This window comes from Bacillus rossius (assembly GCF_032445375.1).
Source record: "Bacillus rossius redtenbacheri isolate Brsri chromosome 9 unlocalized genomic scaffold, Brsri_v3 Brsri_v3_scf9_1, whole genome shotgun sequence".
In the NCBI taxonomy this organism is placed as follows: Eukaryota; Metazoa; Arthropoda; class Insecta; order Phasmatodea; family Bacillidae; genus Bacillus; species Bacillus rossius.
In genome coordinates this window covers 5562022-5582494 of record NW_026962012.1, presented here as the reverse complement: position 1 = coordinate 5582494, position 20473 = coordinate 5562022, and the positions used below count along the sequence as shown (strand labels likewise).

General features: G+C 36.5%; 1 protein-coding gene across 1 annotated transcript; it reads left to right on the top strand.

Annotated features, from left to right (window-relative positions):
- Positions 1–2606: 2606 nt before the first annotated feature.
- LOC134542550 (enoyl-[acyl-carrier-protein] reductase, mitochondrial) lies at positions 2607–18940 on the top strand. Its single transcript, XM_063386910.1, has 4 exons — positions 2607–2955; positions 13691–13930; positions 15796–16070; positions 18168–18940. Exons 1-4 carry the CDS (start codon positions 2764–2766, stop codon positions 18577–18579), a joined length of 1119 nt encoding a protein of 372 aa, XP_063242980.1. The 5' UTR covers positions 2607–2763; the 3' UTR covers positions 18580–18940.
- The last annotated feature ends 1533 nt before the right edge of the window (positions 18941–20473 follow it).

Below are 20473 nucleotides of genomic sequence, written 5' to 3'. Positions count from 1 at the left end.
TAACGGGGGAGTGTGTAAAAAGATCATCACAGATAATAAGTAAAATGGAGTGGAAGAGTTAAAAATATTCAAGACAGGGAGATATATTGTTGAAAATGTACGAGATGTTGAGTGTGAAAGTTGGGGAAGGGGATAGAAAGCAACCTTGAATATGGAGGGAAAACTTCAGAAAGGTATTTTGAGAGGGGCCAAAGAGGGGGAAGAACCAATTGGTTACGAGAACAATACGGGAATGGAATAGTTTGGCTGAGGAGTATGTACTTGTAAAGAATGTGGTGCATTTGAGGAAGAGTCAGAGCAAATTATTGTGGTCTCTTTGACACCAAGACTGTGTCCAACTGCAGCAACAAAATCAAGAAGATCCCATATACTATGTCCTGCAAGTTATTTTTCCTTACTGTCGATAAGCCCATTTAAATAGCACCCAGATTATCTTCAAAAATTATTTAAAACATAACTCGATAATTGATGTGCTGTAATAAATCAGGCCGTGTTCAACATAGAGGATATAAATCGGCTTGATTTCATAATTGGTTATTCCCGCCCACACTCACAAAAACAATACAATATCTACAATAAACCAAAGATATTACATTAAAGAAGATACTAGAGATGTGTTGTAAAATCACAACCTGTGATTTAGTCGCAGATATCAAAAAATCGCTGTCACAGTCTGTGTTTCACAGTACGAAGTATCTGTGTAATGTGTAGCATCAGGCGGGAAACCTTAATTTCACAGACGAGAGAGCCACACCCGAAGTTTCCCGAAGTTCATGCTAGCTTTTTTTTTTCCATTCTATCTCAAGCCTGAAGTACGTCAAACAAACTGTTGCTTGAGCACGGAGACTTCATGAAGCTTATTTTTTTCACTGAATATGAAACATGGATATTGAATTCCTTTTCGCTGCCTTGAGAACCAAGATAGCCTTTGCCAAGATTGACTCTACAGATTGCTCAAGACATGACTATTAACCCGTAATTGACACACATGGGTCCTGGGGACCCGTGGAAATTTTAATTTCGCTCTACGTCAGTGACGGTTTGTAGCACTGGCCCAGCCATCCAGGTAGTTTCCTAACCCTCAGTTGGCCTTGGACTGGTGTGGTGTTTATACCTTTGCAGGTGCTTGTTGACGCTATAGAGGTATGTTTGGGTCCTCAGGACCCATGTGTGTCAGTTAGGTAACTTTTACAACTACGTGTTCTGTACTAAGTTTTGCAATATGGATGGAGGTTCGGATGAAGATCAAGTTTTGGCAGCTGCAGACCGAACATTAAGTGATACTGATTACATTAGTGGTTCAGATAGTGACTATGAAGTAAGTGAACATGAATCTGGAACAGATGAAAGTGGAGATGAAGAGGACACTAATGGTGAATCTGAAGGCTCAAATAATTTTTATGGGAAAAACAGAATTAAATGGTCAAAACATTCAGTTATACGAGGTAGAACACCACAGCACAACATCATACCAAGATGTCATTTACCAGGTATAAAAGGAGAAGCTAGCCAGATAGGAACACCAAGCCCAATAGCATTTTGGGAGCTTTTGTTTACAGCTGAAATGCTACAAGAAATTGTTCTTCGGACTAACGAAAAAATAATTTCTGTAACTGAAGGTATCAACAAACTGTCGTATCACCACGAAACTGATGTGACTGAAATAAAGGCCCAATTAGGTTTGTGTTATCTGTGGGTGCTTTCAAATCGAACGATGAAGATCTGTTGGCTGTATTTGCTAAAGAGCAGTTTCAGCGCAATTATTCAGTAGGTCAGTACGTAACTATTGATGAGATGCTTGTTGGTTTTCGAGGAAGATGTTCGTTTCGCATGTACATACCCGCGAAACCCAGAAAGTATGGGATAAAAATATTTATCCTGACAGATGCCAAATTGCACTATTGTTTGAATGCTGAAGTGTACTGCGGCCGAACTGTAGGACAGCAATCTACATCAGCAGTCTACAGGAAGACTTTTCATGAATGTGTCAAATCTCATGTTCCTTTGTGTGTTCAGTGTGGGAAAATAGTTTGCTCTAAGTGCATTTAGCAAAATTTTTATACCTATTTTTTGTCGTGATGTGTTTAGTAATAATTTATGTGATCACAAGGAAAGCAGTATGGACTTCTGAACAGTTATGAAAGAGCCTTCAAAGAGCTGCAATTTTTTTTGTGTATTATCTTTTTGAAAAATTTGTGATACCTGAAGATAAAGACATATATTGACTATAAGACTATAATGTTTTGATACTGTATCTTAATTAAAAAACCAAGTTATAGTTCCACTTAAAAATCACAATTCAATAAAAAATTACAAATTCACCGATTTCCAAATTATTTTTTTGTACTGTTTGTTAAATGTATTTTAAAACACATATTTTTGTAATTAAAGGTAATAAGTGTTAGAATTCAAACATTTTTTTCAATTTCTTAAACAAGCAACATACTTAACAGAAACCTAGAAGAAAAAAAAATTGGGTCCCTGGGACCCATGCGTGTCATGAATGTAATTTTTTTTGTGTGTGTTGATTACGGGTTAATACCAGTCTTAGTTAACTTAGTTAAATCAGTCCACATATTAAACATCATGCCTAATATACCTCAATCTTTGGTTGTTGGCGTTCTGCTGGAGACCACAAAAAAAAAAGTTCGTTCAAAATCAACACAACGTTTGAAGTCGGCTCAAATGTAGAGTTAATTTGAAATATTATATAATTGTAGGTGGTTTTCAATAATTGTTAATGCCACAAAGAAAAAAGCAACAATGACTACGTTTTTAGGTTTGAAACTATTTACACACCAGTCGTTTCGGCGTTTAAACTTTAAACGCATTTCTGTGATAAACTTGCAGACAGTTTTAATTTCATCACAGAAATTAGTGTACAGTGAATTTGGTGACCCAGCGAAGGTTGTAAGACTAGAGCATGAAGAACTCCGTGAGCCTAAGGAAACTGAAGTAAGAAGTTAAAGAGTATATTCTGAGAATGGTCGGTTATGTTAGTTTAGTTTAGATTAGTTAAAATAAAAATATTTTACAATAGTGAAGACTGCTGGTTAGGTTAGTTTAGCAACATTAAAAATATGGTGCAATCAATTCAATGGTTGATTACGAATTACCAATTTAAAAATTTAAGTATTAATGTAACCAGTTGCCGTTATTATTTCATATTTTGGTAAATGTGTAGAGTAGCGGTATATGCGGGAAAAAAATGCTAAAAATCCGAAAATACCTTTATTCTATGCTCTTTCACTTCTTCTTTTCAAATCAACTGGCGGAGATAAGAAATTCCAAATACTTTAGGATATATAAAAAATTTTAATTTTGAACATGTAGAGTAGCGGTACTTATATGCGAAAAAAAAATTCTAAAAATCTGAAATTACTTTTATTATATGCTCTTTCACTTCCTCTTTTCATTAAAACCGGCGGAGATAAGAAATTCCAAATACTTTAGGAGATATAGAATTTTTAAATTTTGCAATACAACACCTGTACAACCTCGACCGTAGCCATTTTTGTTATTTTGCTGTGTGTTCGTGAATGCGTAATAAATAAAATGGTCGATTAGGTCAGGTCAGTTACATTATTAATACTTTCAAACTAAGCGGACATAAAAAATAATGTGAATTAATTTTAATGGCTGTTTAGTTTTAAAATATTTATAATGTAACTGACCTGACCAAACAAACCGGGACAGATTAGGTCAGATCAGTTACATTATGAATACTTTCAAACTAAGCGTACATTAAAAATAATATGATTTAATTTCAAATGTTCTTTAGTTTTAAAGTATTTATAATGTAACTGACCTTACCTAACAAACCCGGACAAATGATGAACATTACAACTCATGTAAAAAATTTTTGTTACTTATTACTTGCGCAACAATATCCAAATAAAAAATAAGACTTTAAAATTAGAAACGTTAAAAACCCACCTAAGTTGGAGGCGGATACATTTCCTTTGCCATTAGAAGGAAATGTTGTAGTCGTTCACCTACGTCGCGATACCTCTGATGGAACATTAATAAATGAATAAATCACGTATTGGTTCATTTGAATACTGGCCAATCACGGAACTGTCACGTAACAAAATTTTCCAATAAGAAACATAATAGATACTCGTAAACCAGAAATAATTGTCATCGCCGCATGAATACACAGGTATTGTGATGAAAATTAAAAAGTTCGGTATCTCCTAAAGTATTTGGAATTTCTTATCTCCGCCGGTTGATTTGAAAAGAGGAAGTGAAAGAGCATAGAATAAAAGTATTTTCGGATTTTTAGCATTTTTTTTCGCATAACCACGACTACGTATTTACCCATATTTTTATTTTATTTTTATAACATGACAGTTCACACTATATTACAGTGTGATGTAAAAGTAAAATTCAGAAAATACGTTTTTTGAACACTAAAAGGTGTTCCTCTATTAACATTGTAAACATAGTTTATTAATTTGTACTGGTGTCTGTGAAATTATTGTTTTTAGGTCACATTTGATAGCCTATGCAGTGAAGTAGCTGTCACCATGTGCTTTAATTGTGTTACCTCCAGTTCGAAAGGGCGGGAGGACAAGGGGTGAAATTTCAGAAAGAGGTTCTAAAGTTCGAGAAACAAAAGTGCTTTTATTAACAAAAACTTGTAATAACAACATCACATCCTTCAATACACGCATTTTCATATATGACAACCTTCAGATTTCTTATTTTGAAGATTACAGCAAGTGCCCACAATGTCTGTGAACAGAAAAATATAATTAACAATATCGGATCACAAATATATGTCGCACACATTAAGTTAACGCCTTATTATAAGGCAAACAGAAAATTATATTAGCAGAAAAATATGAACATCAAATCAATTGGTTTTTGGCACATTCAATATTACGTTAACTAACTGTACTAACAGGAATTTAACATTGCCAAACTAATCAAATTACGATTAGAGAATATGAAAATATGAAAGAACTTATTAAGGAGAACTGACATGAAATCTCTTATAGTACAGTTTTTATATATGTAACTAGTTTGCATTCTCATTCATCGTGGTATGATTCTTTAAAGTTAACCTTTGTTTCTGGTCTAAGTATCAATACCTAATTTATGACACTTAAACTGGTCACGTTCTTACACACACGTTCTTACACTCAGCGAGTCGTATTCAACAGTCTCGTGGTTACTGACAGCTGTATGCCGTGACGCCCCGACAATATTGCGGCGAACAGTCTTTATCATTACGCAGCTCGTCAGTCGTTCAACGAAGTAGCTGTGTTTTGAAGTTCTATCAGGAGTGCTCGTTATGTTGATCGTGTAGCCCGGGAACTATTACAGTTCAGTCGAATCCGTTACTTAAACTACGTTGGTTACGTTACTGTAAGCCTCAACGTATTGCAAGTTGGTACACTTTACGTTATGCGGTATTCGACCTCTCCTCCGTCTCTTGCCACGCTGCCCCACTGCCATTCTACTTTCAACACCAGTCAAACATTTACTTTACTTATCCCGTAAGCTTCACGAGACAGTTCTCTTCATTCTACAGACGAGGCAAATTTCTATTTCCTCACTCTGCGAAAATTCTAAGTCCAAATAAATGTGACTTGAATTTATTCTAAGTCCCTCGTGGACTTGTAATATTTCTACTGGGTTGAAATATCTTCAGAGTCCCTTACGGACTTAGATTCTGACGATGGCTCTTACCGTTTTCTTCCTGAAGCGGTCGCCACGTCGTCGGGCAGCGTGACGGAGGAGGCCGGTGGTGTAGATGGTAGTCACTGCAGGTTCATGCTGCTGGGCCAGTCGGAGACTGCCTGCAGAAGCGTTGGCTGGGCCGGTTTATATAGTCCGCCGGGGCCCGACCGAGGAACAGTCTGGATACCCGCCGGCGGAAGTACGTCATCGTTGGTTGTTCCGGACGAAGCCGGGCGGAGTCGAAGCGGCCCGAGCGGCCCCGATGCATTTTCGTCCGGCACGCAGAAATCGAACATTGCGCGCCCCTGTGCTGCGGGTGGTATCCATCAGATAGCCAGGGCGCTGTCTGGTAGTCGTATAGTTACGCAGTGCGAAACTGCGTAGCAATTGCTTTGCCGATAATGTAGTTTTATATACATAAGAATGTGTATATTTTTGATTTGGATATTATCATGCAATGTTACGTACTTAAATAGCAACTTAAAATAAATTATATGATTCCTTAGTGCATCCAAAATCAAGCATCAACCCTTGCCAGATTTGGTAAATATGTAGTGTACGGATTATCGTCAAAAAATTTTTTTTTTATCTGAAATAACTTTCATTATATGCTCTTTTACGTCCTCTTTTCATTACAGCCTGCGGAGATGAGAAATTCCAATTACTTTTGGAAGTGCAAAGCGCTGATTTGTTATGTGCGATTTCATGTAACCATGTGTATAAAAGGAATTTTCATTGTGTGTATCAAATGTAATAATTCCTTTATGTGTCAGGTTACGTGCTATCGCATATAATAAGTCTGTGCTCACTGTTTACAATGTAAATAGAAGGATGTGTTTATTGTTCATAAAAGAATTTTCCAATTTTTTTATTTTTTTTATATATACTGAAAAGCCACAAGTGTGAATTTTACCAATATTAGTTTTGCCAATCCTGTGATTCTTCGTGTATAAGAATGTAAAAAAAAAATAGAGTTATAAACTGTGATTTTTTAGGAACCAATGGGAATATAAAGATGCTGTTTCAAAGGTAAATTTTAAGAACTTTTTTAGTTTTAGAAAAAAGTATTTTGTGAATTTTATTATTAATTTCTGGAAATGCCGCGACGTAAGAAAATTACCTAAAATGTATACTTACACTCATTAAAACTGTCTTATGGTAAACTAAGTAAAGGTTCAGGGTAAATAGCTTACGTTGCGACTTTTCAGCAAAGTAAAAATAAAATTAAGAAAATTTTGCAACTCTAGAAAGGTTCCTGTTCGTACCCTGTAAACAGCTTTAATAAATGCCTGCAGTGTCTGAGAAATCACAGATTTTAGCTCACATTTCAATACTTGTGCATTTCCGCTGCTGCTGCCATTAATTGTTTACCCCTGTCAGTTTTGAGTTTTTTTTCATGAACTTCATTCAAATATTGTGAGTGGTCGATTAAGTAATGTTAATACATTAAAAATACTTTTAAACATACTACTTGTATATTAAAACAATACATCCGTTGACTAAATATCTCCAAACTAAACACAGTATGGGTAAACAGTAAATGGCAGCTGCACCGTCCGTGCACAGGTATTGTAATGTAAGTTGAAAGTGTGATTTCTCATAAACTATTATGTATTTATTAACACTGTTTTCAGGGTAAATACAGGAGAATTTCTAGTTTTAGAAGATGGTATTTTCATAATTTTCTTTTTACTTCGCGGAAAAGTAGTGACAAAATATTTTCCAGGTTCAGAAATACTACTCAATAAATGCTAGGCTTTCCTTGCGACTATGTACAGTTTTGAAAGCATTTTTACAACTGTTGAGAAATGTGGGCAAAAAATATTTTCTGCTATAATACTTTTTACATCTTTTAAGTGTTTTAAATGTACTTCACGCAGCTTAACCAACATTTTAGTATTGTATACTTAACTGTAAAGAAAGCATGTTGAAACTTCACAAAAACCAAAGTCCAAATGAAAATAACTTGGGAGTAGTCTAGAACCTGATACCATAACAATATTGTTGATGCCATCAACATGGCGGTGCTAAAGTCATTACCACCCCATCATTCTTATTGGACAAGGGTGGGAATATGGAGGTTTTGGGTGAGTAGCATTTACATGTTTGCTTTGCTAAAAATAAGTTTCTTTATTAAACTAACTTTCAGGTATCATATTCTTGACAAGAACCCCGCTACCTCCGTGTGAATTTAGGAGTATTTTGTACTGTCTGGAATCTCGGGGTAGGTTCGGCCTTGTGGCGGGAGGCAGAGGTTCGACGCAGCAGGGCCCCCCGAGCTGTTTAGGCCACTCGGGACGCCTGATAAGTCCAAGAAAACACAGTGTTATAACTTATTAATTTAATCCGGCACAGCCCTTTACATCGTGCTACCCCTCCTGGCTGTAACGGTCGTCCCAAAACTAATCGTCACACGCGCGGCCACTCTCTCAGTGGCGGCTCGTGATTTTATTACACGGTAAGGTCATTCAGTTCTGACACGACAAAATAATTACATACATGCGCCCTAAACATAACATAACTAGATCCCTAAGCAAGATCACACTTCACAATAACATTTACGTATTACACTAGGCTAGGATCGTGTAGGCCCGCTATTCCGGTGACGCTACATGAATCCTAAAACTGTCCCAGATACTGATGCGTTAGAAAGTTGGTTACGTAGTGCCTACTGGCTGCCTCGTGCAGGCTAAAACTAAGTAGGCGACTGGCTAAGATATCGCGTGAGGCGCCGACGGACCATCTCACAGTCCTTACACAGTACTTACATATGTCGTAGCGCGCTCGTCTTGGAGTACTAATTAATTAAGTTACATACCACACTGTAAATTGAGACCGACCACGGGACTGAAAGAAAAGGTTTTAAGAATTGCTTAATTATGGTAAACTACATGTCGGTGAAAATAAAGGAAATGCTGGTCCCGTGATGCGCGGAGGCTGCCGGCCTCTGTGAGCTCCGGAAGGATACTGCCGCCATCACCGCGCGCGACCCCCCTCCCCGCCAGCCCTCTCGTGCAAAACTCGTGATTTTCGCGGGAAACTGAACCGGCCAGGTTCGGGACAAGGCGCACGGTGAAACATAATTTTGGAAAATATAAAGTGTTAAACAATGAAAATAATGTCTAATATGTTCCTGTGGAAAAAATACATAAACACACTTGTAGTTTGATGGAGGGATATGCCACACCCGGCCGGTCTCCTCCGCCGACGTGGCACTAATTGCGTGGCGTTCCCCCTGTTGCACTTCCTACACTCCGGTGCACGCCCGAGCGTGTTCGGTGCACATGCTTTCGTGAGACGTTGATGAGGCATTGCGGTCTATGCGACATAGAGGAGCATTGGCGGTCGGCGTCATTCTATACAACAACTCTGCCTATTCAAGTGTAGAACACAATACCGAAGATATATTTCTCATGTTATTGTATTGAATACTGTAATCCCAAACGATTTAGCATATGTTGCGATACCACATTTTATAATTTAAAATTAATTTTTTAATTGATTTTATTATCCTGGGTATCGTAAAGTATGCTATAGCCCTACCTATCCTAGTACATAACTCGATACCAATCCTATAATATTTACGGTATAGTATTCTATACTACCGTCCCACCTGGCTTAGTATATCTTGCGATACCACATTTATTTAGTTAAATTGTTTATTGTTTTTAATATGATTTAAACTTCTTAGTTATCGTAAAGTATACATGGGCCCTAGCTATTCTAGTATAGAACACGATACTGAATATATATTTTGTACTCTAAACTAATTTTCTCAACAACAATATCTTGTGCGGAACAAGCATGTGAATCTTTCCCGTTCAAACGCACATTCCCGCTCTGGTTCCATAAAAACACAAAGGTCTCAAATACTACAGCACAACTTTGTTTACAACTTCATCAATATCCCTACCATAAAACAATGTAAATGTAAATAATATTTTTTATTAGCTGACCTATACTCAACAAAACTTAGCTTTGTTTTTATTACTTCAACAATTGCTAAACTAACTTATAGGTAAACAAGCTGTTTTTATATTACCTCATCAATTTTATGATTCACTTACACAAAGAAAATATTTTTCTTTAACATTGCAAATGAAACACACGTAACACTCCGCTCACATTATACAACAAATTAAATGCACATTAAACATAACTACAAAACACAATTATTTAAAAGTCATAAAAAAACTAATTGCCTTTCTTTGCTTTATGGTATGTAGTAATCATTTACTTTCAGTATTTCTCTTGTATATATTAAAAGATGCCAAAAAAATTTGCCATGACACCATTTGATTCATTCTAAATCGCAAAACACTAACTGTTTTAATCACAACCACACATTCTTTTTTTACCATTACATTAATTCAATGTAAATAAACACGACCATGCTCTTCACTCATGAGTGCTACTCTCGTTACCACACATATCCAATAAATTTCTTACTACCTTCTAAACACTTCATTTTATAAAGATACTAGCTTTTACCAGCTGCTTTGCTCGTGTTATGTCCTTAAGTATCAAAGATCATTGCAAAGAATATAAAATAATATGGTAATTGTTTTTTTTATTGCGTGACTGGAATCATCAGTATTTAAAAATTCTAACATCCGATTTATCTTAAAAAACTGACAACATGCTTTATTGAAATGTTTCACTATTACAAAAAAATAATTTAATCCTAACATTTTAAAAAGTTCAAAGTATTGTTACGATTTACTGCAGGTTCGTAAAGGATAGCCCAATTAAAGATTTTTATCACACACAGTTTTATTTATTGTCACTATTTATGTCACTTACAAATAATAATCTTCTAAAATGGCAAATAATTAATTACACTTAAAGAAATGTCTATTCCCCAGTCACTCGTTCCGTACACCTCGCTGGGCCGCACCTCTGGCGCAACTCTCGCCGCAGCACCCCTCGTGGTCCTCCGTCGTCGCACTCCGCTGCCGCCGTCGCACTTCCCCTTCGCCGAGATCCCCCTCGACGCCTCGTTCGGAACTTCACTCAGGACTCCGCCGCACCCGTGGCACTATCGTCCAGAAACTTCGCCGCGGGAAAACTCCCGACTCCACTCACTCACTCACTCCCTCCCTCCCTGCCCTGGAACCTTCGTCCAAGGACTTCGCCACTCTGCCGCGCCCGCGGCACTATCGCCCCGGAAGCTCCGCTGCGGGAAGGCTCCCGCCTGAACTCTCTCTCTCTGAACTCCACTGACTCCCTGCCCTGACGTCCTCGGGCATATATATAGACCCCGGCGCAATTCCAGAACTCACAAGAGCGGCCGGGGCCAGTCGCGTCATTCCGAGCTGTCCCAACGGCAGAAACCTCTCGAAAACACGTGTCAGCGGCTCACGTAACTCCGCAGCTGGCAGGTTTCGGATGTCAAACTAACAGTGCCGCGCGGGGGGAGCGGAGGGCTGGAGGGAGATAAAGCGGCGACCCAGGTGCGCACGGCACATCTCATGTTACGGCAGCTGCCAGCCAGCTCTGCACCTGCGCATGTCGTGGCCTTGCTCACATTCGTAACAGTATTAACATAGAATAAAAAAATTAATTAATTAATATTCTGCCCCAATTGTGTGATCCAAAGCCTCGTTCCATTACAGAGTCGAGGAGCATCTAGATTTCGTATAAGCGTAACTTGTAGGCCTATATTTAGTTTCATTTGAAGTTTATGTGAGGGTACACCGGAAAGTTCAAGTGAATTTAAAAACTCCGAAGGATATAAAGTGCTTTGTTCTGTATCCATGATTGTATCTGTTGACAAATACCCACTCCATTTCCCCTTGCACCTATTTTAAAATATAAGTGTAGATTTTATTAACGATATAAATTTTTTGGCGCCAATATTGCTCTTGCGTACAATGACCGATCACTATTTAAATTTTGCTGCAAGTCCGGGAAAACTTGAGTAATTAGATCCACATCATTTTCACTAAATTAAAAAATTCTCTTGAAAGTAAAATATAACCTTCAGCATCAATGTCCAAACAACAATCACCGAAGAAAATAGACACCTAACCTCAAAAATTTAAAAAGTTTAAGTATTGCTTGGCGGTGACAGAAAAATAAAATTGAATAGTAAATTGACTGCCGGTATTATATAATTAAATTAGTGAATTATTTAATTTACTTATTGAAACACCAGATGGCTTTAAATGTCATTCAAATTACTTGAAACTCGCAGTCAGACGATCATACATACAAATATAAATTTTTTGCCCTTTGGAAAAAATATATATATTTTTTTTCTCAATATAAAGTATCCTATGTTACTTCTAATACCTCCAAGAAAATGTGTACAAAGTTTCATGATGATCGGTTAAGTAGTTTTCACGTGAAAGCATAACAAAGAAACTTACATTCACATTATTTATAATATTAGTAGGGATTTCATTTCACTTATTACTTCACTCCTACTCGTACCACGACCGCAACTATTGCTCCAAAAGTCTCACTATTATTTGTATTTATTTCTGCTGTGCTATTTTGTCTTTCAATGTAACCAAAATTTCATACTATATTTTCCTTTGTTCCTCCATTCAACTTTATCATTGACCAACTTCCTCCTACTTTCTTTCCAACCAATAGTAAGTATGGTATTGTGTATTGAACTTGACCCAATAACTTTTCCAAATATAGGTTTTAATACCTCTAAAATTAATAAGAATAACATGAATTTCAAATAGCTCATTCAACATGATGCAAATTAAAAACTTCCAAGTAAATAGTAGGTATTGAAAAATAACACATTTGTCAGGTAATGCTGTTTTAGTCTCATGCGATGATTATTTGAGAAACTCAAAAATACTATTTTCATAATTTAATTGTATTTTTACAACTAACTATCATGTGAAAAAAATTAATATAGTATTTTATTTATTTATTTATTTTTCAATTTTTCTTCAATACTCCCCTTAACTTCATTTTCAAATACCTATTGGATTGTGAAATGGCTTTTCAATAGTGGGGAGAGCAATGAAGTTGAAGGAAAATGTGGATTTAAACCACACAGTTTTCCCCAAATTCAAGGCCCTCCACACAAATACTGAGTTTTCTAGATCCAGTTTAAATGGAAAAACACAATTTTGTGAGAATTCTTAAATTTTCACAATTTTTCAGTATTTTAATTATCACTGACCTAACCTTTTGAAACCTTTCCCTTTTGATACAATCACCTACACATATCTCCTTCGGATCCCATTTAACCAATCAGCATTCCTTATTCAATAAGTACTATCTATGTAATAAAAGTATTCATAGCATCATTAACTTGATGAAATATGAAGAATAATATACAAAATCACACAATAACTGTTTCAAATAATTCCTACATAGTACAAACTCTCAAAATCATGCAGTGACTAAAAGAATCTTAAATTGGCAAGTTTTTTAATTTTTTGTTTTCCTAACTTAGCTATAACTAAGTGTATTTGTTTGGGGGAGGTCTGAGTTAGGGAAAACTCTTAAAGTCCACTTCAGTTCGAAGCCTATATACCTAATCATGCTGGTTTTCAGCCATGCAGAAATGATAGCATGTATCATGTGCTTTATTAGGGGATTGGCCAGTCACTGCATCAGTAGTTGACGCCATGACTAACTCCCCTAGCTTAAATCTAAGCTATAACTAGTTACATTTAGGCCCGGGTAAAACCTGCATAAACACATGGCAAAACTCTGGGCTTATTCATTCGGGATTAAATATAGCAACAATTTTTTTTTTGTTTCTAATGTCCAAATGATAATTTTTTAAAACATAATGACGTCATGTGCTGGTGATGGTACACTGATCTGATGTACAAAGCTTCTCGAAAACATCTTTCAAAAAGATAATAATCTTAGTGTAGTATGCATTGCCATTTTACAAAATCATCCGGCATAATCAAAAAAATTTAAAAATATCCTTTTCAGAATTTTTTTTCTTTATCGACTACGTAATTACGGGGTTATGCACGATACAGACTACAACCTTCACGTGTTTGGTCCCTTTCAGGTTTTGGTGCGGATGTTGGCCGCGCCGCTGAACCCTGCGGACATCAACACGATCCAGGGAGTGTATCCGTCCAAGCCCGTGCTGCCGGCAGTGCCCGGCAACGAGGGGGTGGGCGAGGTGGTGAGCGCGGGCTCTGCCGTGCTGAGCCTGCGGCCAGGGGACCACGTCACACCGTACCTGCCCACCAACTTGGGCACGTGGCGCACACATGCGGTGTTCCAGGCCAACGAGGTGTGCAAGGTGGGTTCACATACTGTCACCACCAAGCTTCCTACCAAAACATAAGGGAGAAATTGATTTAATCAGTAGAAAAACTATGGTTTCTGAAACTCGGTAAATTGCGCAACCCAAATTTATTTGGTCGACAGTCATCGTCAATATAAATGTTGTCATGCTGTTGTGGCATTCAGAATATTTTTACAGAACATTGGACACTTGTTTTCAGTTAGAGAAAAAAAAAAGAAGACATGCGTTATGCCATGCCGCCGAAGTGGTAGACAATATTATTTATCGCATCCTGTGTTGGAGAAAGACAACGACATTACCCCAAAACTGTGAGAAATCTCGGGGACTGGGGAATCGCGTAAAGTAATTGTAAGAAAAATCTTTTGTAGCCAATGAGAAGGTAGCTTTTTCAGGGAAGTCCCCAGTTTGTACTCTCTTGTGTGTGTTTTGCACTGTGCTTTTCATGGCTAGTCATCACTCGGTTGTTGCCACGTGAGGTCGTGCTGCTTGGTGGCTCACGAATTTAACATTTTAATGTGAGTTTGAGCTGGATTTAACGACCGTGGTCCGGGATGAACAGAGAAACATTTCTTTTAGGAAATTTCAAATTTTATTTTGAATTTCATGAGGGGGTAATAGTGCATTTTTGCACCATCCCAAGGACATCATGTTTCCTTGGTCATACATTCAGTGTACTTGACCATAGGTCAGTTTCATCGAGAAAGATATAGTATTTTGAATCATTTTTGTTTTGTTGACATAATACTAAATATTTCTGTGTCATGAGTCGACTTTCGCCGCTTTAACATCCACAAACTTTCTTAACTTTCAACTTTTCAATGATTCATAATTTTCCAAGCATTTTATGTATGTGTAATTCAGACCAGAGTTAGCTGGAGAGGTCTGAAGTGTTACAATTATGTAGCACCCAACATGGGGTACCAAATGTAACAGTTCAGACCTCTGGCAAGATCTACTTGGTCTGACTGTTACATAAATAAATATTTTTCTGGGTGTTAAAAAAATGTTTCGGTTAAAAAAGATGAAGTTACTATGATTTAACTGTCGACACAAACTGACTTCTATTGCTTTTTATTTCTTATCAACGAAAATTCACCATTCACGGGGCCATCTAATGGTCAAGAACTGAGCTGCAAATGTAGAGACTACTACTGTCTGTGCGACCCTAGGGTGTTTTGTGACCCTCGGTATCATAACCATTGCTGTAGACGATTGCTAATATTTTAATTCGTGGAATATCCTTAGGTAACCCATACAAAACCAATTCTTTAAATGCCTTGGGGTTAACTAGGTAGGCCTAACTTTTAGCTAACCTTCATTATGTCAGTTTTGAAGGTGTAGTTTCTGTTTGAATCCACGTGATTTCTTCTGTGACTAAAAAATTATACCAAATGATGGAATATTTTCAAATCGACAATTTCACATATGTCATTGATGTAAACATTTCTTTGTTGATACACAGTAAAAAAAGTGATGGAAGAACAAAAAAAAGAAACTATGAAGTAGGTATCGTAAAATGGGGCGAGTAGAAACAGCGGGGTGAATAGAAGCAATCTACTAAAGAAAACTTTGAAAAATAAATTCTTAAATGAAATTCACTGTAAATAATATTGGTAAATAACTTACAAAATATAAAAATTTAAACTGAAGCTATCATATTTAATGATTCTTTTGACAGACAGTTTCTATTCACCCACTGTTTATGTTTACCCCGTTTTAAGGTAGGTATTTTATCAAGCTGGCTTGACCACAGTCTCAAAATAGTTAAGGATAGCTATTATCGGGTTGACATCTTCACAACTAGTTTTCCTATTCTGGTGTTCTATTTACACTTGTTTTGCATTGACTGTGGTTTGCAGGTTCCCAAAGAGCTCGGCGTGGTGGAGGCTGCCACTATGTCTGTGAACCCGTACACTGCATACCGTATGCTCAAGGACTTTGTGCCCTTGTCAGAGGGTGATGTAGTCATACAGAACGGGGCAAACAGTGCGTGTGGGCAGAACGTCATCCAACTGTGCAAGCTCTGGGGCTTACGTTCCATCAACGTGGTCCGTAATCGGCCCGACATCGGCGAGCTGAAGCGGTACCTTATGGACCTGGGGGCGACGTACGTCCTGACAGAGGAAGAGCTTCGGTAATTGTTACTTATGCTAATGTGCATGCACATACACTCATCTCTCATATTAACGCTGTTAAATTGGTGCAGTTTTGAAGTAATGACACCAATAAATTAGGACATGATTTGAAGTAATGTGGTCATAGATTAAAAGCAACACTCTTTTTCATCTTTCTAAATTTTTTATTTAAATGTATGCATTATGTCAACAGCATTTGTGTAACTTTAAATATAATAAAAATAATAATATGATGAATCAAGAAACTGTAGCTTACCCATTCTTTATTAGCTATTCGCTTAGCCTATTTACTTGAGCCCAGTTAAAATAGTACAATATTTAATAGCATGCAGATGTAGTTCCCAAATTGTGTTCAGCCAATGTTTACAAGTCAGCAGCAGCTCTGGTGGGAAAGGCGAAAAGCTTTCAGGGCAGTTTTACCTCGTGCATACCGGGCTGTTCTTGTGACGAGTCATGTGGCTAGCAATTCAAATGTTGTAGGCAAAAATGCATTTAGTAAACAATACGGTATGGAATAATGTTAACAGTTACAATAATCTTTCATGTCTATAGAAAATTTAAAGTTTATGCTTCTTTAATGTTATTGGATATTGAAACAGAGCTTCTTTATTATTTACGTAATTATTTAGCACCTCAAAAATGTTAGTTCTTTACTTAGTAAAGAAATTTTATGTTACATTGTATTTTAATTTTAGGATGTGACCACAGTAATTTAAGTACACACACACACACACACATACATATACACACATACACACACATACATATACACACATACACACATATATGTGTGTGTGTATGTGTACTTTAATGTTTGTTGATGTATAATTAATGTAAATTTATTTCAGTGGAAGCTGTATCTTGACTGAAATGGTAGTCTACAAACTTTTTCAGTGGTTGAACAAAAAATTATTTTGGTTAAGATATAGGGGGAAAAAATGTTAGTGCTTGATTAAAATTCTTATTTGCTAGAAATAATTAGAACATTACTTTGAGGGGCGGGTATATTTTGGGTATGTATGTAAAATGTATAAATATATTTCACTTTTTTTTAATTGTGTTAATTTGAATGTGCTATTTCATATTTAAATTTTTTTTGTGATCTGCTTTAAATTGTTTTAAAATCTTGTGATTAATTTTAAATAGATAGTTAACAGAATTAATATACATATATACTTTAATACCTAGCTAAATTTTCATTTGCTGAATCTGTATTATCACCACAGTATGTCTTAGTTCAACCAGTAAACTTAAGAATTTAATTTTAAATCCTTACATACTATCTATTGGCTTTAATGTTGATGTTTTATTTTTTTCATTAATAGGGATTAGATTTCAATATCCAATCTCCTTTAATATTACATATCATGGTCATGAGCGAATTGAACAAAAATATCTGAAGACTGTATAGTATTAGTGTTGAATTTCTTTTTTTTCCTGAAGTTCTCATCTATTTTTAACATTATATATTTTTTATAATTACAGCTCAAACTCATATTTATTAATTATTTTACTGGCTTAAGTCTTGTAGTCAATGAGGAAATAGATTATTATTCAATCGGTGATTTTGAGGAAGAAAATGGCCAAAAGTGGCGAGGTGACGCATTGCTAAGATGCTGACCCATTTCCAGAATATCCAGGTTCAAAACCTGGTAGAGTGGTCCTGATTTCCTGAAATCACTGCGACTAATACTGGAGGGTTTATTACTGTAACAAATGGCCAATTCTATTCCTTATTTTCCTCTTGTCTCTCATGTGTTTCCGTCCCTAATGACCTCACTGTCAACATGTTAAAACCATACTTTAAAAAAAAAATCAGCCATGGCTTACATTAAACTATCCTAGCATTTGCCTGGAGTCATTTCAGGAAACCATGGAAAACCAAAATGTATATTGCTGAACTTGAATTCATATTTCTTGGCCTCTGGAATAATTTGCACTTCTAGAGTCTACAATTTATAGAATTTCATAACTACGTACCTGGTTCCATTAAATAGAAATGCTGTTTTCTCTCTTTTATTAAACTTTCTTGTATTTTTCAGCAAATTCATGTACGTATTTTTTAATGTGATTTATAGTTGTAATCATGTTTAAAGGGAAACTGAGATGTTCAAGACGAAAGAGGTTCAGAGACCGAGGCTAGCTCTGAACTGCGTGGGAGGCCGCAATTCCTTGATGGTGCTGAAGCAGCTGGACCGTGGGGGGACGATGGTGACGTACGGGGCCATGTCCCGGGAGCCGGTCCCTGCCCACAACTCCCTGTTCATCTTCAAGGACTTGCGCTTGCGCGGCTACTGGATGACGGCGTGGACCAACAAGCACGCCGGCATGCCTGAGCACTTGCAGATGAAGGAAGAAGTCTCGCGGATGCTCATGGATGGCTCGCTTAGGCCTCCGGTGCACAAGCTAGTGCCCATCTCCCAGTACAAGGAGGCCGTGACCAGCGTTCTGAGGCAGACGGGGTTCGTCGGCCTCAAATACGTCTTTGATTTCCAGAGGGAGGGTTGACATGCTGTCACAACTAGAACGTGTTCCTGGTGAAACATACTAGTTTCATTTTAATGTTATGTTACTTCACGAAGCTTGGCATGTGTACGATTGTATACAATTTCACATAAGGCCTTATGTGGCTTAAATCCCTGGAAATTAGTGATGGGTCGATTCCGATTCCGGAATCAGTCGGTTCCACCGATTCCACTTTAATCGTGGGATTCACAATTCAATGGTTTTGGAATCGACCATGACAGATTCCTGCATTGTTTTTAAGTTTGCAAGATACATCTACGCAACGTTAGAAAATATTAAAATGCATGCAAATATAATTTTTAAACTACATAATAAAACCTGTTTTACGGAACTGATTTACGAATTTCGGTGATTAACGTATTTATTTACTTGCACCGCCATTTTCCCCACAGAACAAATGCAGTATCTACTTTGCCGCTTTGACCTAAAGCATTTTTTGGAAGTTACGTTGCAGCAGCACCACATTTAATAGTAAACCTTCAAAAAAAATTAGACAAAGCCATAAATGTTTAAAGAAAATAATGTAAATTTTATTTCCTAAACTGTATCTATTTGATCATGGCAGCTACGTTTGCCATTGTAAACAACCTAATTTTTTGTTTGTGCTACCTGCCATGGTAAACCATACGGCCATAAACCAAATCTTTGGTGACGTAAACGTGAAAATTAAGATTTTTCACATCTCTGCACTTTAAACTTTAAAGAATTATAAATGAAATAATTTTTGAATGAGATTTTACCCAAATTCACAGTGGATTACTGCGACCATATTAAAATAAGTTTAAAAGCAACATAACAAAATTGCTGTAAATCGGCGTTCTTGTGCGTGTTAGCGATGCTCGTTTTAATTTAGAAATATTTTGGAAAGGCAGTTGGCAAATCTGAATTTCCAAACATTGCTGCTGAAACTTTATTAAATTTATTATTACTAAACATAAGCAATCTTTTGAAAGTAGTTGTGTTAGTTTAGAGGAATTGTTTCCGATAAATGTCTGAAATTAATTAAATTAGAGGTGGACGGGAATAGCATTTTTACTTCAGGACGGGATTCGGTCGGGAAATACATCAGATTTTCGGGATCGGGATTGGGAGCAAGAGCAGTAAATTGTTTCTTAGCTTGCTTGATGTGCAGAAAATTATATGTACTTTTAAAATGTGCGTATTTTTAAGTTTTTTTTTATAAACCATCCACATTTATAAACCAAATCACTGAAAAGGAAAGACACACAAATACAAATAATAAATAAAATAAAATGTAATAAATACAAACATCTTGTGTCCTACTCTACTTTAAATTTTCATGAAGAAACACCAACTCTTCAACATGTTCACTTGTTAGTTTAAGTACATTGCAACTTGTTATTTGGTAATTTTTTAAAGAACTTCCAAATAGGCGCAGAAGACACATCTGGTTCACTTTTGCTACTGCCTGGAATGCCAGGCTCCATCATTCACACAAGTGTATAAACTACCCTTTTTTTATTAAATGAAATTTGCCGGAAATAATTATCACGCCTACTTTAAAAATACCACTTGTTTTTAATTGTTCACTTTCATTCTTACATAACATTTGAAACCAAGATGGCGTCTTTAATTTTATTAGTGTTTCGAATATTACGCATTTGGCAACACTGCTTATTGTTGCTCTTGTTAATTTTCAAGACAAATTATAACCTAAAAATACGGCAAAGATGTTAACATTCTCCAAACTTAATAATATTCAACATTGAGTTCTTTATTTAGTCAGAGAGTTATTTTAAACTATGTTTATGAATGAGTGTTGAATTTACGTTATTGTTTATAATATGTATTTTATTTTTTGTGATGTCTTTGTACTTTGTTCGTTTAATACGTATACGAAGTTTTTATGGAACGT

Coding starts and splice junctions, on each gene's coding strand:
- LOC134542550 (XM_063386910.1), top strand. CDS start 2,764: ATGACTACGTTTTTAGGTTTGAAACTATTTACACACCAGTCGTTTCGG. Junction 2,956..13,690: donor GTGAGCCTAAGGAAACTGAA/GTAAGAAGTTAA, acceptor GGTCCCTTTCAG/GTTTTGGTGCGGATGTTGGC. Junction 13,931..15,795: donor AGGCCAACGAGGTGTGCAAG/GTGGGTTCACAT, acceptor TGTGGTTTGCAG/GTTCCCAAAGAGCTCGGCGT.